The 25,234-nt window shown below is 42.4% G+C and overlaps 1 protein-coding gene across 3 annotated transcripts in view; it reads right to left on the bottom strand.

The window, feature by feature from the left end:
• The window catches only part of RSPRY1 (ring finger and SPRY domain containing 1), a 37,348-nt gene that overhangs the window by 10,963 nt on the left and 1,151 nt on the right, over positions 1-25,234 (bottom strand). Inside the window, exons 2-10 of one of the 3 annotated variants that reach the window (XM_060275892.1) lie at positions 20,534-20,611; positions 12,613-13,107; positions 8,236-8,288; positions 5,990-6,102; positions 5,317-5,443; positions 4,186-4,244; positions 2,614-2,680; positions 1,485-1,616; positions 338-453 (exon numbers count right to left, since the gene is read on the bottom strand). In XM_060275892.1, the coding sequence (XP_060131875.1) occupies positions 338-453; positions 1,485-1,616; positions 2,614-2,680; positions 4,186-4,244; positions 5,317-5,443; positions 5,990-6,102; positions 8,236-8,288; positions 12,613-12,959 (1,014 nt within the window). In that variant the 5' untranslated portion in view covers positions 12,960-13,107; positions 20,534-20,611. Of the gene's footprint in view, positions 1-337; positions 454-1,484; positions 1,617-2,613; positions 2,681-4,185; positions 4,245-5,316; positions 5,444-5,989; positions 6,103-8,235; positions 8,289-12,612; positions 13,108-15,652; positions 17,971-20,533; positions 20,612-25,234 lie in introns of those variants that run through there. The other 2 variants (XM_035117528.2, XM_035117527.2) reach the window with 2 other exon arrangements.

The following is a 25,234-nucleotide window of genomic DNA, read 5'->3' as shown; positions in this document are numbered from 1 at the left end:
TATACCTAGAACAAACTTGAGTTGGTCTCTAAAGATTTGTAAGTCTTACTGTATCCCCTTTGATCTCACAACCTTATTAATTATTGATTAAAACCTCTTGCTAAACTTCCTCTCTTTCTGCTATTTCAGCTGGGTTTATTAAAAAAATTAAATAAAATAAAAAATGGCTTGGATTGACTTACGGCTTATATTATCTCAAAGAGAGTGAAGTCTCTAGTGTCCTCTCTTCCAAAGGGAAATGAAACCCAAATAGTGCTACAGTACTACTGAAACTTCTTACTGTTTGGGGAAGTGTAGAGGACATAAAAATATGATGGAATTAAGCACCAAAACTTACCTCCAACCCACGTGGTGAGATCTTAAGGTATTCACTGACATCATTACTATTCAGCATGGCATTTATGTTGGTCAAGTCAACTTTCTCGTATGTAAACTGCCTGCCTTCTTTCAAAACTGTAAAAAGATACATATTTAGAAGTTGTAACTGTGGTAGAAGTCCCAATATTGCAAAACATGGACCTAGCAATCAAATGTATCTGCTCACCTGATACGACTCTTACTATAGAATGTTAGTTAACCAATTTGATCAAATGGTCTGGAATATGACCGAGAAGGAAGTTCCCAATCAGGGAACACATTAGATACTTTACCAGTTAGAATAAAGCTAAATTTATACAAATAATAAATTAAATTGTCGCTATACTTCATTCATTAAATGGAATTTTTGCTACACTTGTCAAAGATGCCTATAATCACCATGGATTTATTTCATATATTACCCACAGCAATGTGGTTACTGCTGTCTGGTGGATGCTTCCATATCACTCCCGGTGGCCTCTGCAACTTCCACCCACACGCTTAAGGTGAGTTGCATAACAGCACATTCAGGTCAACTTGTGAAGTGGGCCACAGTCTCCCACTACTTTTCTAAAGGGATGGCTAAATTGAACTGATTAAAAAAGTGTCTGGGCAACAAACAAAGTTTTCACCAGTGCACTTCCTGCTGGAAGGAGGACAATGCAAGGCAGATGTTTGCTTGGGGACATAAACTCTCCACAGCAAGTCATGACAAGTTACACCCATAATAATTGTACACCTCACTTAGCTCCCTCTGTGAAAATTGCTCTGACAGACTTGTCTGACCTCAAGGCTGAAACGTACAAAACTGCTACACTGTGAAGTGCAGGCAGAATCAGTTCTCTGAGTGTTCAAAGGCCCCCTAAAGGGTTAGGCAGCTACCCCAAGGCATTTCCCAAATTTCCTCCACCTTTGAGTTATCCTGCCTCTGGGTTAAGTGACGCAAATTCAGCAGCAGTACATGCACATAACACAGCTGGTTTTATTAAGGAAGTTTTCGCTTTCGGATTCTGAAAGCTACATTGCACCAGTAAAAGTTTGCTTAAATACCAAATAAAACATTGCATTTTTGAATGCAGAGCATGTCACCAGCGACGCCCCCATCTCGCAGATAAATTCTTACTTACATAGATTGTCTAAACTCCACTGGGCACAGAATCCAACTTGGCGTTTTAAGTAGTCTGGATTATCTGTCCATTTCTCTAACAAGACTAGCTGGTCACTGATGCACGTTTCAGAAACGGTCATTTTATTTTCACCTAAAATGGTAACACAAAGTGATGATTGTCAAAAAATCTTCACCAGAAATAAAGCTTGTTCATGCTTAAACATATCGTTTTCTAAGTATCCAAAAGCAATAACATTCGTTTTCGCTTCTGCCTTTCTCAAAGAGGAACCAGGCAACATTTAAGCAGTCAGTGGAACTTACGTCACTGGCCATGTGATGATTAGCTAAGCAAAGCACCTTTTCCAAGCATCCAAGAGGGCCCCTGCAGACACCATTTCTTCTTCCCTGCCCTCCTAACACCACACCCTTGCTATCTGACAGAGGTGGGTAACTTTTTCAGCCCAAGGAGGCAACATCCTACACACACTCACACCCTTCTCCATTCTCCACCCAGGCTTTATCAGTTCAAAGATGCATCCCAGGCAAGCAAAAGCACTCAAGGAGGGTGGAAAGCAGGGCTGGAGAAAGGGGGTGTGGTCTGGGGAGAGGCCCAAGGGCTACATAGAGAGGCTTGGAGGGCTGTTATTTGGCCACCAGGCCTGAGGCTCCCCACCTCTACTCTATGTTTGAAGGCTAAACTTGTTTTGATCGCCCTTGGTTGGGCATCACTTGGGCCTGTTCCTCCATTAAAAACAAGGCAACTTTTGTCAGGATATTGGGACTGTAGGCAGCACCATGCGCAGACATGCAAAACCACAGGCACAACTAAGCAGTCCTGCCACACCACACAGTCATTTGGTGTTCTCTTTAGAGGAAGCTGCAGCAGCAGACATACTGCCCAGCTGTTTCCAGGCAACTAAGAACACCCTCCAAATCTCAGGTGGAGCCTGAGAGCAGAGGAGGGAGAACTCTGAAGGTTCACAATAAAGAACTCCATAGCACTTGGAGCAAGCCTAAGCCATCTTGTCAGTGCCACATGCATGCTTATGAACAAAGTGTGTGTGTGTGGGGGGGGGGAAGAGTCCACCACACAGACTACTAGGAGCCATCTTGTGTTTTTCCCATAGATTTTGAGCTAACTCACTTACTTGTTTGTGCAAACTTTTCCAGGGCTATTAGTGCAAAAAGCATTACGGTTGGGTGGGACTGGAACTCCTAAGATAAACAAGAGAATTAAAGGATACAGTATTCCCTTAAACTGATCCCCCGAAAACATCAAACTTTAGCCGATTTGTCAAATACAGGGAAGAACTTTGCACTTTCAAGGCTAAAACATTCATGTCTTGTCATAAGACGAATGGTCTAATTACAGGGCTTATTTTAGAGACCCAAGCACCAACACAAAGTCCTATGCAGAAGGAAGAAGGAAGCTGTTCTGGATTAGGGAAATATCCACGGCTCAGCTCAGAGGATCGGAAAACAAGCCACTGACTCCCACACACCGCCTCCTTCATTTACAGGCTTCCTCTAACTGTGGTTTGCTGTAATGTTCAAATCTGGCAACTGTGGCTTGGAGGCTACTGCTGATCATGGACTGTTTGATTTAGGAATCTGAACAAACTATAACTAGAGGCCAAAGCACAGCAAGAAATGAGTGTGAGAGACTTGAGGAGAGTGGAGCTGTTGCTGATCTTCCAAACCATGGCTTGGAGGACAGGACTGTGGCATCTGAACTGGGCCACAGAGGGGATGAAATTTATAAGAAATTCCTTCCCACCTATTAAGTCTAGCAGGGGAGGACATACTCTACCTCTTATCATTTCCATCAACACATTATAAAAAGCTTTCTTTTAACCTTTCAAAGCTTTCCAGACAAAATTGAGGCCTCTAAATTCTATTCTTCTATTAATTTCCATTGTACTAAAGAACAATGTAACGATTTTACAATTTTGGTTTTAATTTAAGACTTTTTATACACTGGTACCTCTGGATATGTACCTGATCCATTCTGGGGTGACGTTTGCACCCCGAAAAGTATGCATCCAGAGCGACGCTTTTGAGCATGCGCGAAGCCCCGGTGGAGCATTTCTGCGCATGCGCAAAGCACACAGAACGCTTTTGCGCATGCGCGGTGAAATCTGGAAGTAAACACTTCCGGGTCCGCTGCGTTCTTAAGTTGAAAATACTAACGCAACCCAAGTACATTGACTGTACATTGCTTTTTTTCTTGAAAAACATAAATAAGTTGCCCATAAGTTTATAAATGCTCCTAAAGGGGCAAATCCACACCACCAGCCACAAATGGTGGGATGGGAACATTACTCTTCACTGCTTGCCCAGAGGAAAAAATGTGCAGGTAAGCACATGACTCTGTCGCCACATGAACAACTTCTGAAGCTGCCTTGTGAATTCTGATAATTGGTCCACCTAACCATAAACCTGGGGAGCTACTGCATTCAAGGCATGTGCTCTACCTCTCAGCAATGCCCCTCCCCATTTCTATGGATCCCCTCAACACACACTCACTACTGAAAAAGGAGGATGGTGGTGGCAGCAGCAGCAGCAGCAATGATGAACGCTTGACCCCATGTTGGGAGCTGTTTCCTCCCAAAACGTAACAGGATGAAATGCAAGACCCTGATCCCTCTGATAGTCACACACAAGAGACATAGCATTTAAAGAGGAACAACAATAGAGGAGGATTAAACTGTGATACTCACCAAGCTCTGCAGCAAGTATTCCAAGATCCCTTGGCTGAGTAAACCTACACTTGCAGGGCCTGCAAGAACACTAAAAATGAAACACGTGCATGGAAGCTGCTGCATTACATTTTTAAAAAGTCACTTCCAAAGAGTTTAATGTACAACTCTGTCCTCCCTGATATCTTGTGCTCTATAGGCAGAAGGCATTGTGCAAGAAAGAAACCAAGTATATTTAGTTTAGCTTTTCTTTAAAAAAAATTAAGCAGGAAAAGCAATATTACTGTATTTAAAAAAAACATTGGCATCTTATGCACATGTAACTTGTGCAATTTCAACCATAGCTGGCAAAGCCTACTCAGCGTGCTGGCTCCAGAAGGCAAGGGGTGCTTGTACAGGGGCAGTTCCAAGGGTTTGGGTAAGATGCAATCGGACTGTGCTTAAAAGGATCTCAGAAAGCTAGACTCCACAGATAAGTTCACAAGGTGCCATGAAGGTAATGTCCATCCCCTTGTTGTTAGTATTAACCTCCAGCAGTCAGCTGTATATTGGATGCAGGCAGGAGTCCACAAATTTTCTCTAGGTGTGACAGCCAAGTATTGTTCCTACTGGACACTTCCCACACCCTGCTACACAAAGTATATACACCCCCCTTGTATTTATTGCCCCTAGTAAGGGGGATGCAAACGGAGGAGGAGCAGGAGGTGTATTGCACCCCCCCTATAACAGTAAGTGTGCATTCCAGCAAAACAATACAGCCTGACACTACTTTCAAAGAGAAATCCTTTGCTTTCTGGAGTTGCCAGCATTATTTTTAAAAAATATGTTGCCTACTGTAGAGGAATACATTGGAGACACCCTGCTGGGCACCACTGATGATCTGGAGACCACAGCTGTGGGTACCTGGGTGCAGCTGAACAAAACATTTTAAAGACTCGTTTATTTCAATCAGGGAGTTAATGTTCTAAGCACTGCCCCAGGATATTGAGGGCGTACTCTTGATAATTATGAGAGTTACACGCAACGTATTTACACCAGATCACCTGTGGCCTTAGCAGAGAGACTGGAGGAGAGAATCTAGAGCAAAACAAAGCAGGGTGCCTAAGTTAATAACCCCCACAGTTACATAAAAACATTAAAAAGCCGCCTTACCTGCAAGTTTTTCTGCCAAACAGCCCAGTACTGCTGTTGTGTTCCGGTGTTTGGCAGGATGACAGGCATCCTGGCAAGCAACAGCTCCACTTAAACTTAATATTTCCGTTAACTTCTGCAATGCATCCTAAACAAGACAAGTTAAAATGCTACTGAATAGTAGAACACTGAGAGACACAGTCCCTTCTCTTTATCTCAGCTCCAGACAGAACCATAAGATACTCCAATTATCTCCACGATACTCTAATTAAAATTTAAGTTATTTGTTGATTCAGGAAGTTAAAAATTGTAACCACTGGAAAAAACATAGGCTCCCTATTTTTGCATGTTCAAAACCTCTTGTTTAACAGATTCTGTTAGAAAAACAGCAACTCGCATCCACAAAACTGCAAGGATTATCAAGACACTAAAATAGTAGTCACAGGTTTTTAATAAGTTAGGAAATACTTCTTCCTTCTTAAAAAGTAATTCATTGTAAAACGATATATAGCTGCAATCAGTTGTGTTTTGAAACTTTTGTTCAGGAAATTGTTGATGTGAAAATGACACATTGTAATATTGTTTCTTAAGAGGTGCATTGTTAAAAAGTTTGGTCAGAATCAGTTCGACAGTAGGGGATGCTACACGCTGTTCTAATAAGGTTACCAAGTCTACATGCATTTACTTTACTTACTTTCGTTGGCAATGGACACTCATCCAAAAGCAAAGTTATAACAGCTGGTCCCAGGGGATCTTCTAATGGAATAACTCTAATTAAGGACTGGACAACTTCCAGCCAGCCTTCATCTGTCAATCACAAAACAGAGGCAACTGTCTTAAGAGTGGTAACAATAGATGGAGACAATAATCATACATGAATCACAAGTATGATTTCAATAGCATTTTAACAATTTATCTGAACAACACATCACAGTTAACAAGCAGCTGCTAATCTAGATTGCAATAGCAGGACAAACTCAGGTCCTGGAGATAGGTCAAATATTCATAGCTCCAGGGATTAAGGTTAGGACAAGTTCACACAAGCATATTTCTTACTCAACTGCAATACCTAGTGATGACTCATAAGTACAATAAATAATAATAATAATAATAATAATAATAATAATAATAATAATAATAATACCAACACTGAGCATTAACACTTCTCAGTGAAGGCAAGTCAAGAATTCAGCTGCATTTTGTAACATGATGCTTATGCACAACCAATGCCATGAGTTTCTACAGAATAGAAATAAGGTGAGATTTTGCCCCCTCTCTGAAGTTCCTTTACTATGTCCCACTAAGTTAATGGGAGCCACTAATGACTGAACCAGATCCATCTCTGCAAAACCTCCATCCCTTGGTATGAACAGTGATTTGTAACAGAATGTAGGAACTGGCTTTTATAGGTAATGATTAGTGAGGTAGGGTGGAGGTCTAATACATTATCTCTTGCAAAGCAAGCTCCAGAGTTATTTTATAAGAGGCAAAAGATCAGAAACACGCCACCCTTCCTTCTCAAACTATGGCTTAAGTTTAAGAAAGGCACACAGGAGATGCAATGCAACAAAGGTAACACACTGCCTTTCCCAAACTGGTTCCCAGCAGTCTCCTTCTCCAACAGCAGGACACAGAGAGGAATTTGTGTATAGGCTGTTGTATTTCCTATCATTTATGGTATGTATAAAGAAGATCATCTATAACTTGCTAATGAAACAGGAAAATCTAAACTCTCACAAGTTTCTGCTCTTGAGGAACATTTTAATTGATCAGTTAGTGACATTTTCTTCAAGTACCTCACCAAGGAAGGCAGGGGAAAGTCAAAGTGACTGAGGCCTAAAGGCTGCATTGCAGAGCAAGGCATCGTCAGAGCCACAATTGACATTACTGTCTAGATCAGGCATCCCCAAACTGTGGCCCTCCAGATGTTTTGGCCTACAACTTCCATGATCCCTAGCTAACAAGACCAGTGTTGGGGAAGATGGGAATTGTAGTCCAAAACATCTGAAGGGCCGGAGTTTGGGAATGCCTGGTCTAGATGCTTTTTTTCGTTTCCCACATGTTAAGTACAGCACCAATTTAGAAGAATTACATGTAATAAAGTCTTGGACTTTGGACACTGAATTTAAAGGAGGGGAAATGTATCTCGAGTCCTTTTCAGCGTTAAAGGGGTATAATTTTTTTATAAGGAAAATAAAGGATGATAAACTGTTTGTGTCATGGAAATCCACCGCATCAGACATGAAATTGATCTGCCTCTAGCTGTTCTAAAGAGCTACTCTCAAGTCTTCAGTTACATCTTTAGGAATTGTGCTCCTTAAAACCACAGATGCATGAGCAGGTGTGGTATTTTAAGCAGCTCTAAAACCGGGGAATGCAGACATCTATAGTTGCTCGAGGCAAGAATGCTTAAAAGGTATAGTTGTCCGGAGCCAACTTCACCCACCTGGTATGCTGAATGGGGATGACAATAACTTTAGCCCAAAATATCTGGAGGGCACTAGGTTGGTGAAGACTGGTCTAGAGATATCAACACACATTTGGGGACACTCCTCCCTTCTCCTGCAAGGTTTCTCAGTATTTAATTAACATTTTCATTTTAATTTGAAAGCAAACTATTCCCCTAGTTACTCCAAGGCCTGTTTACTAGCTCACTGTAAAACCAAAATAAGCCTGTTAGCTTGAGCCTCGTGGCAGCTGGCAGGCTGATTTCGCAACAGCATACCTCATAAATTTAGCCAGATTAGACAGGTACACATATTAAACTAATTACAGTTTTACCAAGCTCATTGTCAAGTAGCAGTATTATTTGGGTAATCACTGGAAAATTGCCTCAACCCTTGGAAATAAACATGCAGTGCGACTCTTAAGCTTCTTTACAGAGCTAAACGGTTTCTTAGTAGATTGCAACTGGAGTGCCACACAAGAGCAGGGAGTTACCTGTTTCAGCCATTTCATGCAAAGTCATCATTGAATAAGGAGGTTCCTGATCACTGGAAGAAAACACAAGACAAAAAGGTTACGTTAATCATTATCAAAGTTGGCACACTCATACCAGCTTACAATGAAGAGCAATGCAGCAGGTCCACGATTGTTTAACAGCCAACTAAGTTTCACGGTTTCTATCCAATGTTAATTTTATTCAGAGTAGAACCAATGAAACGACTGGACATGACTAATTTAGGTCCATGAAATTTGATAAGTCTATTCTGAGTAGAACCTGGTTGGATATAGTCTCATACAGTATCTATAATGAAGAATAACAATCATATTTGTTTACTGAATAGGTTTTTTATGCCACCCTTCCTCTAAGGAACTCAGAGGGGCATACACGGCCACCTGTTTATCTTCTTGACAACCTTGTGAGGGAGGTTAGGCCGAGAGCCAGTGATTGTCATGGTAACCCTGAGCCAAACTGTGGCTGATAGGGACTTTGAACCTTCTCTCTTCACTACTTCCCCATACTGGTGTAGCAGAAAATGTTTGCTAGGCCACAGTCACATCATCAAGTACAGAACCATGGGACTGAAATCCAGGGATCTACATGTACAGATGTGCCTGAAGGACGTTTATCAGCCCTACAAAAAACCAGAAGTAGAACTTTATACAATGTGGGGAACACAACAGTTTTGTGCAGTCATAGAGAGTGAACATGAAAACAAAGACCCTGACTTGGCATACAAAAACTCTTATGGCACACAACAGGGCTTCTCTAGACAATTCCCATAATCAGCACCATACCCCAGGGTTCAATGGCCAAAACCCTTCATTTGTATCATTAATTTAAGAGACGGTTGGAAGCCTTCCAGCAAAAGGCACTCCCCTGCCTATTAGAACAAACAAGAAAGCTGATAAGGGGTTTGTCATTAAAACTAGAACCTGGCAGGCCAAACATCTACTGGAACGAACAACATTCTTGGTCATGTGGTGGGAAGTATAGAGGCCAAATGGACCTCCCAAGATGGGGAATTCCGTTATCCATAGAAGAAGAAAAAGCCACATCCCAGCCAGCTGCATCTCACCCACCCTTGGAAGAAGAACAACCACCTCCCCAGCAAATCTAATGGAGCAGGCAGGTTGGTAAGGAAAGTGACTGAGCCCAAACCATTTAGGTATTTAAAGGTAATAATCAGCACACTGATTTTTGCCTGGAAATAAATTGGCAACCAGTACAATCAGCTGTTGTGAAACTTTGATGAGCATCCACTCACACTCTCACTGCCTCAGAGGATATTGCAATAATCCAAATTCTCATTAATGTACCTCTGGTTGCGAATGGAATCCGTTCCGGAGGCCCGTTCGCAACATGAAAAGGCCACATCCTGAAGCGCCACGTCTGCGCAGGCGCGTGACGTAATTTGGCACTTCTGCGCATGTGCAAAGAGCGTTTTAGCGCTTCTGTGCATGTGCTGAACCCAGAAGTAACCCATTCCGGGACTTCCGGGTTTGGTCCATCCGTATCCTGAAAAGACGCATCCTGAAGCGGACGTAACATGAGGTATGACTGTAGAATCTTTTCATTATTGCCACAATTCCTAAAAGTATACCAAGTGCTTTTATAAAAGTATAAAAACACAGAGGTCCACACCCAAGGTCTAAAATATAAAAGGCAAAACAATTAAAGGAACAAGAGGGAAGAGGAGCAGAGTCCTCCATTCAGAACAGAAGACAGAGCACCTTGCACTCTGGCTCAAGGCCAGCTGCTACACACATAGCATGAAAGGGAATGGATGTTGTGGAGTGCTGAATGACAGAGGGCATGGAAGGAAGCAACAGAACGCTTGTGATCCAATCCTGGTGTGTGTGTGTGTATGTGTGTGTGTGTTCAGCTGGGCGGGGAGAAGAATCACAAAACTATTTTTCACCTATAATGTGACCATTTGTGTTTGGCAATATGTTCTATCACAGGACTGAATTCCCACTGGCTAAGAATTCTACTGAGTAACTTGTAGCTTTCCCTAGTAACTTGTTAGTAGACATGCCCCTTCCAGTGCCCAGGTAAGGGAGTAGAAACAGAGTTTGGGACTTAGCCTAGAGAGACCTGGGTTCAAACCCCTGCCCAGCCATTGAGCACACTGGGTAGCCTTGGGCCAGTTGATAACCCCTGGATGCTACTTTGAGCCCCTTAAAGGAAAAATAGGATCCAGGCAGAATGAACTTTTACGATTGCTAGAAAATCCCCCCAAATAGCCTACTCTTTTAGTAGAAAACTGTCTGTTAGTTTATTCAGGTCAGCACCCCCCCCCCCAAGTTAAAACAATACAATGTTTATAACCAATAATGGTTGAACAAGATAGTCCTGAAAGCAATTGAACCCATCCCACTGCCCCACACTGTTGTATTCTGTGCAAGTGGGAGAGTCATTCATTTTGTTCTCAGCACAAGGCGGGTGGGAACAGACGTCATTAACTTCAAAGAAGTGGCATAGGAGAAGAAGCATTGAACTGCTGAGGTTCAATCCAAGTAAATTATAATGCTTGAGAAGAGAGGTGGAAATGCATTCCATTGTGCCCAGAAGCTTCTGTTTATGCATTACATAAATACCCAGTCTTTCTCTCCACCACAAAACGCAAGGCTGTTCACAAAGGATTCCCAGGCAGTCTTGAAGTCAGACCCTAATCAGACCCAGACCCTTTGCTTCAACAAAGTGCCTTCAGACTGTGGCCTAGGACAAACAGAAGCTCCAGTCTGTGCCAAAAAGGGCCTCAGACGTTTGGAGCTGGCAGGTAGCAAAGAATGAAGTGATTATTTAAGGAGTTATGAAAGAGCATTTTTGACAGCAGCTCAGATAATAAAGCAGGAAGGAAACTGTCAACACCCTTGCTGAGGTTTAAGATACTACAAAGATAACTCAAACTGACAACGGATAATGACGATTTTAATCAGGAAAGGAAGCATTAAGGACAATTTTGTTGGTGCTGTTGCTATGATATGTGGCAGTAGCTCCTCTGCCAGTGGAAGGCTGTGATCATCTCTCTCTCCCTCCTCACATAAACTTTGCTTGCCTGGGATATTCCTTCCTTTGCCTGTCTGTAGCCCGCTGTCCCCGACCACTCCCAATGTGCTCATGGTTCAACAGGGATATCCAGAGCCAACATCACAAGCTGTGCCACCAGAGAATGCACCCAGGCATCACTTCTTTGAAAGTGGCTTTATTGCTTCACCCTACTCAGAATCTTTCCACTCATCATTAACCATTATGTAAACATTTGTAAGAATTGGCACAGCACATAGATCACCGGAGCAGCCCTGCTGGACCAGACCAAGCCAATTCCTGTTTCCCCAAAGTGCTCAGCCATATGCTTATGGAAAGTCCACAAGCAGGATAAGGGAATCAGCCATTTCTTGCCGTTATTCCAAGCAATGGGCAAAATTGGGCTTTATTTGATTCTGAAAGTATCATCATGACTGGTAGCCACTGGGAGCCTTATTATCTATGAATAATAAAAATAATAAAAATAAAAATTCTATACTGCTCTTCATGTCTATTACTCCTTTAAACTCCTTTCAATCTGGAGTTTTGGAAGGGGCAGACCAACAGACCACTCCAATGCATGCTTCTGCAGAAGCATGTCAACTCAAAGACAGGGGACAAGCACAAGTTGCTGCCACCCACCTCTCCATGAAGACATCTTCAACTGCTGAGTTGGGAAAGGGGTCAGAGAAAAGCCTCCCTAAATAACTGCCTCCCTAGCATGCACTGCCCAATCTTACAATCCACTGCCAACACACAAAGGGAATTTGGTTTAAGGAAGTCCAATTGGTTAACAAATCCCAACAGCACTTACTAGCACCATCAGGGTGTCACCTTCCGTCCCAGAGGAAACCTTTCTTCTGCCATCAAAGGTGGCAGAACTACCTCTGGCCTTCAAAGACCTTAGGCAGCATCTTGTATATTGCTTTTGAGTCTGTTGAAATTGCAGAAGTCTCAACATGACATAAAGACAGTTTGCCATTTGGCTCTCCTCCCACGACTGGTGTAGGCATCGCAGTGGCTGCCACTCAACGGAATCAGGCAGTGTAAGGTTACAGGACCGAGTTGAATTTCACTGAAACAAACTTTGGATGTCAAAATGAACTGCTGGAGGGGTATTCAAAAAGCGCAAGTGTTGCGAGGAGAAACCAAGAGGAATCTACTGTCTTATTCATGGATTGTTCCAGAAACATCTGTAGACATTTCCAATTCCAACACAAAGTTGTCCACTTTTATGCCACTGGAGGGGGACATTAGAGCAGTCTCCACAGATCGCAGCACAGCAATTTACAAGAGAAGGAAAGGTACACCCATGGCATTATTTCTCTTCAGGAAGTACTTACTTGTCTACCAACGTCCGAATTACTGCTAGCGTGTCAAGTACTAATCCATCCACATTATGTTTTTTCCTTCTTGGTTCATGTGGCCCCCGTCCCCGCCGGGGGGGCCTCACTGGGTCCCTCGGGTGGCTCCTGGAGTCCGATACAGGCACTCTGCTGTTCTCTGTCTGGCGACTTCTGGATTCTGCATTGTCTTCTACCCCACTGTCTTCCCGACAAACACAGGAGTTGCCCATGCTGCTAGCCCCCAAGGTTTGCAGCAAACAGGGAATGTGCTGTTCAAGGGTCAGCCGTAAACCTTGGAGAAGGCTCCTGCTTGCATAGAACACAACCAAAGCAACGACAATCATCTAGACAGTTTTAAAAGCAATGTTTTTTGGATCCTGAATTGCAGCTTTTGCGTCATATGAGTCTGTAACAACTGGAATGGGCAGGGAATGGCTGGGTTAGTGTCTGGCATCATCACTGAAGATACACATTGGTCATCCAAAAGGAGGCCTGGAGGGTAAGAAAAAATACAAGCCCATCAACTTGGATTGAAATTGTAAAATAATGTGGCTAGCTAACAAGCTCCTTTGCAAGCAGGCAAACAATCCTAATTTCCCCTTTGGCATACCTTCGTGCCCTGCACCAGAAAGGGAGCCTGTACCCTCCAGATGCTGGTGGACTCCCAACTCCCATCCATCCCAGCCAGGTTCCCCAACCCTGCCTGAAACCCTACAGCTGATACCACAAAGAGGAAAAACTTGCTTCTTATCCTCAAATCTGCTAAGGCACCCAATACTGCAGTTCTGTCCCGTTCAGATACCCAGGGCTACAAAAATGCTAATCAACTGCAATTCTCTCCAATTTGTCCCCAACCTGAAGCATTCTGACATGCTGTCAGAGTTCTCAAAGTAAACTGAAGCGGGGGGGGGGGGGGGGAGGAGGAAGGAGAGAGAGAGAGAGAGAGAGAGAGAGAGAGAGAGAGAGAGATGCATGTACACACAGTTCCTAGGGGAGGCTCAAACTGCATCCAGATCCCCACCATCCTAAAACAAATGATCAATGTGAGGTTTCTTGAGGCAACCAGTAGTAAAGTCCTTCCCACTCCTTTCTGTGAGTCCAAAGCCAGCTAGAAAAATATTTCTGTTTCTCCAGGAGCCAGCCTCAAGTAAAAAAAACAGAAAAAAGGATCAGTTTACTAAGTGGACATTAAAAATAAATAAATAAATCGAGGAGCCAGACACCTATGGATTTCTGCCTAGCCCTCCATATAAACACTACTACTATGCTTTATTTAAAAACAGGTGTACAGTCGTACCTCGGGTTACGAACACCTCGGTTTGCGAACAGTTCGGGTTACAAACTGCGCAGACCCGGAAGTGTTTTCGCCGCGCGCGGTCTGCGCATGCGCAAAATGGCGCTGCCCATCGCATTCGGTTTACGAACTGCGATCCGGAACGGATCGCGTTCGTAACCCGAGGTATTACTGTATTCTGATATTCCAGACAGCTTACCAAAAATAAAAATGTTACCTAACTATCAAAAAGTGGAGTAACCCCCCCCCACACACACACAATTCAAGTTGCCCAGTCAATGGCAACTTGTCAACCGATGGGGAAAATGGCACATAAAGGTCTATGAAGAATTATCTTGCTCTGAAGAGAGTGGAGATGAAACCCACAGTCTGGTAAGCTGCCCAGGTCCAGCTCCCAGTGGTGGCCCCTCTCTCCTCCAACTGTCACCCAGGAAATCTTTGCAGAACCACTCACTCTGCAGCAGAGTAGAAAAGAAGTTACAGTCACAGCTTCTTCTAAACAAACAGTTGCCTTTTGCATTTGGTTGTTGTTGTTTTTTTTAAAAAAAAATAGTTATTATTATTGTAATAATGTTTATATAAACTGTTTTGTGTCTGTCTGAAAACCAGCATAGAAACACCTTAAATAAATAAGACCAGGCCAGTGGAGGGAGGAGAGTGATGGGGATGGTGGAGGGCTCGGAACTTGCCTCCCAAAAGTAAGCCAGATGCTGGCACTGGCATTAAGTTGGCTGCCATATTTGGGCAACCATAAAGCTCTTCTGAGCAAGTGGTGGCAAAAGGAGGAAGAGATGGAACTTCATGACTTCATGACACATGGCCCTCCACAGTGAATGACTGGAATGCATCAACTGGCTTAATTAAAAAATGTAAGATGTTTGTAAATCTTTAAAAAAACAACAACAGGGAAGAGTGATACTGAGAGCTGAACTTTCCACATACTGTAGGTTGGTCCTTTCTTCCTTTAAACCAATTCACACCGCTATATTGCGAGTGGCATAGCTGTAACTATCAAAATAACCTGCTTTTGTGAAACCACCACTTATAAAAGCTTAGTCATAATATGAAAACTACAGTTTAATGGAACAAGGTACAATTTACCTGGATGATTAGCCTACCTGAACCAGCCTGAGTAAGGTGTAGGAAGTACTAATCTATGTGAAAACTCACATTTGCCCCGTGATGACTAAAACCCAAGCTTTCCACAGGAAACTGTCTTATTCCAAGTCAGACCATTGGTCCATATAGCTCAGGATCGCTTACATTAACTGGCAGCAGCTCTTCACAATTTCTGGTAAGATCTCGCCCAGCGATACCTGGAGATGCTGGGAAGTGAACCTGGGATATTTTGCATGCCAATACTGTACACTCATGTGACAGCAGGTTCCATGCCTGTCTTGTTGTTTTGTCCACCTATAAAGCTATTCTAATATCGAATTATTAAGGAATTACTATGAGTGATTTGGAGCTGGCAAATAAAATCTAAAACTCTTAAAATAACTTGTTTCTAAACAAGAATGAGAACTAATTTTTCACTTGTTGATTACAGTTAGAATTTCTACCACTCTCTATTGGGAGAAAATAAATGCTCTACTGATTAAATACAGAAAGTAAGCGATGGTCATCATACATGAGATATGCCATTCTCATCTATGACTGATATATATAATCACACAGCCTGAAAGTCAGTATATTTAGATCATCCAGCACATCAGTGTGTTAGGCAGAAGGGGAGGAACTCACCTTCACAGATTCCTAGAGGCTGAAGCATCAAGTCAATCATCTTGAAACTTCATAACTTACAACAACCCATGAAATGACTGTGCACCTAGGATGAAGGTACGCTGATGCAAGCCTATTAAAGTTGTTCCTCTGCCTTATTTTTTTCCTAAACTGATACAGGCTGTACAACAGCATGCATAATTTGGTTTCAAAGCACAATGTCCAAGTTTCTCTTAAAATCATGAGGAGCCAGCTCATGGTGTAAAACCAGTGAATTAGCACACTATGTACTTGGGATGGAGACTCTCAACTAACAAGGGGGAGCTTATCACTCTCCTCAGTTTGCCAGGCTATTTTTCCTGAAAAAGAAGTTCTACACATGCTGCAAAAACAAAGATAAGCTGCAAATGCGAAGTTAAGTAGCCCTTACAGAAAGCAAAACTGCTCTGTTGGGCACTCAATACATAAACAAGTGTGCACCAGCCATCTTACAGCTCACAGTAAACAGTCTATGTAACCCTCAGCTGTCGCACCACCTTAATGCACTTTGGATATACTGTATACAAGTTAGAAAAGCTAATTTGATTGAACTGACTTTGCAGAGGCAAAGCCTGTATTTTTTCTGTATTTTTCACTTAAGTACATCAATCTATAAAGAGCACTGCCAGCCAATTTCTAGTTTTTCGTTTATGCTTTGTTTCACATATGCCACATATCCCCCTACCCCTAACAGAGACAGAACATTTCTGGCAATGTGGAAGCTGTGAGTCAGTCCCGTGTGAAAAGACATGGGGAGCAGGGGAAGAAACTGAAGTGTATGCAACACATTTCCTTATCAGCTCTAAACTTACTCTACCTCTCCCATTCCCAACACCCTTCTGAGTAATACCCCTCCCCACCCTCTCACCAGATATAAGGGTCTGGTGACTTCTGTTTCAGTGAACAGTATCTGAAGAAATGCACACGAAAGCTCATACCAATGACAAACTTACTTGGTCTCTAAGGTGCTACTGGAAGGATTTTTTTTTTATTTTGTTACTTTACCTCTGTAAGAGAACAAAATGCACTCATAACGTTCAACTACCTTGTCTCATCAGCACAAGGATTTCTGTTTGCATAATAAGACTTCCCTGCCTCCTCCCCCTCGTGTGCCCTGTGGCCTTGCCAAATCTGCTCAGGAGTGTTAGGGGAAACCCTAGAATAGTGGGAGGGGGCATAACATTCTGTTGCGCAAGCAGAAATCCTTGCACTGATGAGACGAGGTAGTTAAACACCGTCCATCCAATGCACTTTGTTCATGTAGTGCTATGCTGGATACAACCCATTATGTATACGGGAACTTACATCACATAAAATTGTGCTGTTCTATATATTTATGAAATTTAGAAATATAGCAGCCTTAATTTCGCTCAAATAATTTCCAAACCATCAGCCAATAAAATCACAGCCCTACATACCATATTTGTTCCATGATTTCCCCCCTAAAAAATAATGACCAAAATTAGGGGGGCATCTTATACACGGATAGATCTCCCCCCATTTTCTTAAATCAGAGTCCCCCAAAATAGGGGGCATCTTATACATGGGGGCATCTTATAGAGGGGGAAAATACGGTACAGTAGTTGCTGTAACTTGCTGTATGCACAAACCAGTGTGTTAGTGGCCAAGAAATGCGTCGGGAACCAAGGGTATCATTCACAGGTCTGGAAAGCATTGCACAGTACAACTTAGGGGAAGAAAAAAGCAACTTCCAAGCTTTAATTCGGACATAGCAATGGTTTTTGGCCCTACTATCAGCAGGCCTTGCCTGGTCTGCCTGTCAGACAGTTCAAGAACTCCCTTCAAATAGCCAGCATGCTTTTAGTCACCTCTGCTTATCAGAGGAACACACACATTGGGAAGTGCTAATACTGATGAAAACAAGAATTGGCTACTGCTAGTTCTGTGAATCAAGGAAGCAGCACGAGGACTCCCAACTACCAGCCTCTTTCAGCTGCTCTCTGTTAACTACGTACTACAGTACATGTATTTTTAGCAACATGTTTGCCAACTGATTGCATCAGACACAAATTCTTCCAGCAAGAGTTCTATTTTTGTGGGCTCCAGGCACAACACTAGAAATAAATACCTTTTGACACCTGATACTCTCATTTTCTTAGCGCGTACACACACACACACACACACACACACACACACACACACACACAGAATGCCTACTATGAGCCAGTGTAACAAAATAAAGACTTATAAGAAAACTTGATTTTTCTGCACAATACTTAATTTCTCAGAAACTCTAGGAATGAACCACCACCCTTTGTGAAAAAACCCAGTCTCCTTATTGAATACCCTGTTTCTCATATTTTAAGACATACCCATAAAATAAGCCATAGCAGGATTTTTAAGCATTCAAGGAATATAAGCCATACCCCGAAAATAAGACACACTGATAGGTGCAGCAGCAATGCCGGCCGCGGCAGGAGGAGGAGGAAAAAAATAAGACATCCCTTGAAAATAAGCCATAGTGTGTTTTTTTGAGGAAAAAATAAATATAAGACATGTCTTATAATATGAGAAACACGGTAGCTAGCCTCCCCCTATATTCCAATTCGTAATATTAAAAAGTGCAGAATTCTAGCTTCTGCAAACACAGGTGTATACCACTTGCAACAGAATATGAAGCATGCAAATTTGGTTCCTTAATTTATTGAACCATTCTAACTGTAGAATGCACATTTCCCCTTGTGCACTGCCTGAAATAAAAAGCTGAACAGGCTTGCTCCACAGGCACTATTTCTATGGGAAGGTCTCCAATTAAAAGACATCCACGCTTGTAATTTTAACATGTTCTCCAATGTAACGTACGACATCTACAGTATATGATCATCCCACCAAATTTTCCTGGTCCAAACAACTCGGCAGAGCTAAGAACTTTGGCTGGAAATGGTTTGAGCCCAGGCGCCTCTAGAGTAAGGAGGGAAGGAATAAATGATTCACAGCCTCAAGTGTTTCCTTAAACTCAACCATAATCACCTCATTGTGGAAAAACCCTGCCCACTCTGAATTCTTGCCAAGAAGCCAAAGTTGAATACAGGGATGACTTCAACCTTTCAGTTTCCAGTCTTAACTCAGTAATAGCTGGATTTTTTCCTCACCCATCGTAAATACATCAAACCCATAGCTCCAAGAGAACCAACTCACAAAAAGTTAAGACAGAGATACTGTTTGCATTTCAAAGAGAGAGAAAATGTGGCTTGACTGTTTCTGCAAAGAAAACAAGAATGCCCATGTGTAAACTGGATTTGGGGTCTGGTTAAACCTCACTATCATACTATGCCAGTAATTTCTTTACATTCTGTTATTAAACTTGCCTGAATCAGAAAGAGCTTGACAATTTTCCAAAGTGTAAAAATTACTGTTTAAAAACCAAACAGTAATATGCAATTATAAGAACCTAATTTTTGTTTTTCTAAGTATAACTTTGCAATTGGCACCTGAGAAGTTTCTGTTTTGGAGACTTAATGGCCCCCATGGAGACTCAATGGTCCCCATGTACAAGCTTCCCCAGACCCTCCATTTAAAACAAAAATTAGACCTACTGACAAAACACCAACTATTCATTTGATTTATGGCCAAGAATGGTGCAGTCTAAATCTTAGATTATATTTGGGGTTACTCTCTTCAAATCCTACTTCCTAGAAATGGGGCACATATGGTAAGCAAACATTGCAAATCATTTTTCATGTATGATTGGCATCAGTTTGATTCACAATCCAAACTTAGGGTTTGCTGACGTGTAGGTCATAATTGCAGAGGGGTTTCTTAAATGGAGAAATGTATTTGCAGTACTTGTCCTGGAAGTGGGAAGTACAAGTACAGCAAACACAATGTAAGGAAAACTTGGCCATTTCGCCAACTTTGTTTTCTAAATGAAGTAAAATAAGCAAGAGAATTACATCTCTAGTCTAGGGCATTAGAAAATTTCCTTATGCAAATCATTCCACCTTACCAGGCACACATTAACATGAAACGGAGCTCAAAGGTTTAGAAGATTATAATTTCATTAAATCTCCTATGGAAGCCAATTCTCAAGTTTGGGGTCACAATCATATGACATACTTTTAAGAAAAGGTGGGGAAATTAATTAATTGATTGATTTAATTTCTTACCTAGTCTTCACCATAAGGTCTCAGAGAGAGTTAAAACAATACAACATACAGTTAAAAATGGATAAAATTGCTATAATTATAAAACTAGTAAAACCATTTAAAAAACAAACAAAAAAACAGGGCAGAATGATATAAATTCAACAAAAGAGGTATGTCCCACAAAGAAGAATTAAAACTCAGGGTTAAGAGGTGCATCTTCAGCTGTACAATAAATACTCCAGACACATTTCTGCAGGAAGGAAACACCATAATTTAGGGCCTGCCACAGAGAGCACCCTCTTCTGGACCTGCATTTCTGACCAGTGGAAGTATTCAAATAGTCTTCAAGGGATTCCAAACAGAGCCCATTGCAATAGTCCAGTCTGAACAGTATCAGGTTGTAGAGTACACTGGTCATCTCTCTCCAAATGGGGCCATAGCTGGAAAAAAGGCATTCCAGGTCACCAAGGCTTCCTAAACCTCCAGGGGCAGTAGTGGATCTAGGAGCACCGCCAAGCTATAAACCGGCTACTTCCAGGGGAGTGCAGCCCCATCCAGAACAGGTAATCTCCAACCTCCTAGATTCAGCTGTTTAGAACACACAACATCTTTGTCTTCTCAGGATTCACCCTCAATTTACTGGCCTGCATCTAGCCTCCAAGCACTGGTTTGTTATGAGTCATCAGAGTTCTATGTATCTGAATGATGCTGGAAAGTTGACTAGAAAGAAGTAATGCATTGGTGAAAAATAAGTTACCTCACTTATCCTCAATGTCGGCAGCTGATACAAAGGGGTAGGGCACACAATCTCCGGCACCGCACCAACTGCTAGGAGCTGAAACAGACCAGGAAAGAAAGTTCAGGTGATAGCTTCCTCAATGGGAGGAGGTTCTAGCCAAGTGACTGACTCACTTGGGCAAAGGCTAGACTCATGAGGTGCAGGCAGAAGGAGCGTCTCCACCCCCATCACTCTGCCCAGACACTGAGGTCCAGTGCCGAGGACTTTCTGGCGGTTCCCTCACTACAAGAAGCCAGGTTACAGGGAACCAGGCAGTGGCACCTGCCCTGTGGAACGCCCTCTCACTAGATATCAAAGAGAAAAACAACTACCAGACTTTTAGAAGACATCTGAAGGCAACCCTGTTTAGGGAAGCTTTTAATGTTTAATAGACTATTGCATTTTAATATTCTGTTGGAAGCCGCCCAGAGTGGCTGGGGAAATCCAGCCAGATGGGTGGGGTATAAATTATTATTATTATTATTATTATTATTATTATTATTATTATTATTATTATTAGGTCAAGCTTCACCACTACAGCTTTGTTCAATGCTAATCCTGGTTGGGGCAGGAAGATGGATTTCCTACCCTTCCCCCTAGTCATTTAAGGTGTAGTAGCTCCACAGGCTACAAAACCAACTACACAGTCTGAGCTTTATGAGTTATGAATCTATTTGCATATCGAACTGATCAATTGTGCCCAGGCCAATGGACCACCCAGTCCCTATGGCAAAAATGCTTCTGTCTGAGCAATTGTTAAGTTCTTATTTATTCAAGTAATGGCAGGGGAAGCCCTAACACTTCTGCCACACAGTACAAAATTTATTGGTCAAATAACCAAACCAAACCAAACTAGTGGGCATGACTAAAAAGTTGTTCCTGTGACTCAAGAGCAAGAAGATATAGACTGGAAACCTTATTTATACAAATATTGCTCATTTGGGCCTATATCCTGGACTCTCCCCACTGTACAACCAACCCCGCCCCACTTTATTCATAACCATCAGCAGAGAGCATTCCTCAGACTAATTAACAAAGATGATGCTTTCCCACGATATCACTATAGGTGAAAAGTGTGTTTGGAGCAAGGATGTGAATAGTTGAAGAATCTATGAGGAAGGATGCAGTGCCTCTCTGCATACTCTGTTCACACATCACAATTGAATGAGAGGGTTCCTCTCACAAGGAACAGGACACCCAACATGAGGGGCAGAAGGCATGCTCCAGACAAACTAATAAAAAATCTCACTCAACTATTTTGTTTGGAATAAGACAAACCACCAACCCAGTTCAGATGACTTGCCAAGCCAAAATATGGCTTAGCTCACAGTAGCACTAGAGGCCTGGGGACCATGCATTGATGTGAAGCCATGGTTTAGCATGAAGCTTAGCATCATGTGCAGAGTGAGGCACCATTCAAAACTCTGAGCAGCATGCCTTCCGTCTCATAAAATGTGAGAGCAGAACACAGTTTTGCCCCTACCATCTAGGCCAGTGGTTCCCAACAGGTGGTCCGGGGACCCCCAGGGGTCCGCGAGCTATGCCAGAGGGGTCCGTAGGATGCTATTAGAATAAAAAATATATTAAATATATTTTGTATGATAACAGATTTTTTGTTTTGGCCACTTCCTGCATGAGCAGAGTCTAGCGCAAAACTAGAATTAGATAGAGGCAGTAGTTCTGCTGTATGCCGTTAAGTGGCGCTTTACAAACACTACTGTTTGCAAAGAGGCAGCGTGCGCATTCTACTAACGCTCACCTCCCCAAGATGCTTTGCGTGCGTCGGCTTCATTTGTGCGCTACTGCGCAGGTACCCTGTCTTCTCCATTCCCCTCCCTCCTCCCTGGCGCGCGCTGCCTCTTTGCAAAACAGTAGTGTTTGTAAACAAAGTGTTGTTTTTCGCGGAAGCTACAGTTCGCGTAGTTAAAAATGGACCGTTGGTTAAAAAGTGGTTCGTTAAAACGACAAAGGCCTACAGATGAAGAGGAAGAAAATGTGTTTGATGTTCAAGCAACTGTAAAAAACGTATAAATATAAAATATAAAAAGACTCTTAATTTGGCTCTCACTTTTTAATTTTAGGATTAGGAATTAATGGGGGTCCTTGTCACAATAGCGGCTCGATGAGGGGTCCTCGAGAAAATTTTGTTGGAAACCCCTGATCTAGGCAGCCAGCCACTAATCTCCCTCAGAAATAGCCTTGCTCATCTAAAGAATGAATTTCTAAACTCTTGATGATAGAAGTACATTTTTTTTACTGAGTTTAAAATGAAGAAACACACTTAATCATCAAACTTCAAAAGGTTTAGAGTAAGATTTACGCTACCTGTAGCGCAGCATATTCCTGCAAGAATTGTGCCTCTGGGCTTGCTTTTAGTCAGGCAGCAAACCCAGGGAACTGACTGGTGGAGGGATGCAACAGGCAACCAACCTCTTCAAGCAATCCTTGGAGGTAGATAATTCTGCAGCATCAGAAGTGGCTGAATGATCCAAACAAAGACGAGGCAGAATTACCCACCTCCACAGAAGGTGGAAAACGGAAAGCCAGAGGCCTCCCTTCAATGGATCATGCAGACTGCTTTCTGTGTGTCTCTTTATGTGGGTGGGCACTCTGGGCTCTCAAAAAGGTTTCTATAATTATGAAAGAACACATACGATTTGGGAATAACTAATCTTAAAAGCGAGAGGAAATCAGCTGCTAGTCTCCCCTAGAAACTGCCTGGCTCATCACACAGCAGAACACTCACTCTAACCTGAAGTGCCTGCCGTCCTCCCTCATCTCCACCCTATTTTAGCAGACAACCTCCACATGGCTTACCAGTATCATCTTATCTTCACAGGAAGATTCCTGTCCTCAGGCTATCTCATATATGCCATTCCTCATTTTATTTCAATTTTGCCCTAGTCCCCAGGAATCTCTTACTCATCGCCAGTACATCCCCAGGTCTCCAAACTACTATTTTAAACTCTAAGGAAATCTCATTTTCTAGACAAACGTATTCAAGATTATATAGCAGGGATAGGGAACCTGTGGCCCTGCAGATTATGGTGGCTGCCAACACCCATCAGCTCTAGCCAGCAAGGTGAATGGTTGGACCACATACTCCCCATCCTTGTTACACAGTATGTTACCAATCCATGTATTCATTCATTCAAATTTTAAGTTATCATTCAACATGATTACAAACAAAACCCTCTATTTTAAAACACTTCCAACAGAATGCAGCAAACTCAAAACCATAATTATAACTTTAAAAATACAGCTCAACAAGTGAACAAACAAACAAATCAATATTAGCAAAGAGGGTTAAGGGCTAGTAAAAGTCATGCTTTCCCCCCTCTGTACTCAACACACTATTATGTCTGGCAACAGAAAAGTGGCAGGAGTAGTTATTCCTTGAGGAGCAACAATCGGCCTCACTCAGTTGGTTGCACCTATCACTGGGACAGAGGAGTGGTGAAAGTGAGCTTAGTTTTGTTTCATACTGGAGGAAGAAACTGAGAAGAAAATTGTAATCACCACAGATTTAAGCTTGGCCCAGCTCACGGACCATAATAAAGAGCAGGTCCATGTGGAATGTTGTTTATCTTCTTCCTACCAGCATGCAGAGGAACTACGGTATACAGTACCATGATCCCTGGTTTAGTATTACATAAAAAAACAGTGATCACTGTGATTTACTTTGCTCCAACAAAACATACCAAGCAAGCCAAGAACAAACCTAGGCTACAGATGACGATTTGTTGGGAGTGAAACAAACTATGCAGCCTGGGTTCATGGTTTGCTTCTTCCACATGCAAGCAAGGAGGAGTAGGCAGGTGTGCTGAACTAGCGAAGGGTAAGCCACAGCTACATTGTGCTGGAAGACATTGCTTCACCCCCTCCCATGGCAGATACTGCACATTCAAAGATTCCCGTTTCTTAAACCTCAGGCACAAAAATGATAAAGACCATTATCATTGCCTAAATAAGCCGCATCAATGTCCATAGCTACATCATTACAAATGATAACTGCTGCTACTTTATAGTGCTTTAGAGCATTCAAACCATTTCACATAATTTTTCTTAGCAAAGCAAAGTAGGCAGTCCTTCAGAAGGAGGAAACTGGGCAGCTCACAATCCTCTACTACAGCAACCCAGAGGCAAGAAATGTCAGTATTAACACTGCTACTATGAAGCAGAACCCAGGTAAATGTGCTAGCTAGGGGAAAGAGTATTAATGTGTATGTAATAGAAAGCCATATTTCACAGAAGGGAGTCTATTTGTAAGAAGGGATATTTTACTCTGTGTTATACCCTGCCCCCCCCGACCAAATTTCAATGCATTCTTTGAAAGGGGACTCGCCCTCCCTTAAAACATTTATCTGGGTGCTGTTAAATAACAGCCGTGTCAATGCCAGCATTTCTGACCTTCTGGGCTGCTGTCCTGGAGGACTCTGAGCTGTCAAATGCTACCTGCCTACTGAGATAAATGCATGCAAAGTGCCCTAAAGAGCTGCACTTAAAACAGTAGCTTTCCTCACTGTTATTAATGACATCATAATTATGATTACCGTTATCATCGCAAACGACACCTTAGAGGGTATCACTGTGCTGCAGCAACACTATTTGGTAGTCTTTAAAGGTACCACAAGGCTATTTTGTTTCTGCAACAGTCCAACACCACTACCCTTCAGAAAG

This window comes from Zootoca vivipara, chromosome 6, assembly GCF_963506605.1.
Source record: "Zootoca vivipara chromosome 6, rZooViv1.1, whole genome shotgun sequence".
Lineage (NCBI taxonomy): Eukaryota > Metazoa > Chordata > Lepidosauria > Squamata > Lacertidae > Zootoca > Zootoca vivipara.
The sequence above is the reverse complement of the archived record's forward strand: the minus strand, read 5'-3'. Positions and strand labels throughout refer to the sequence as shown.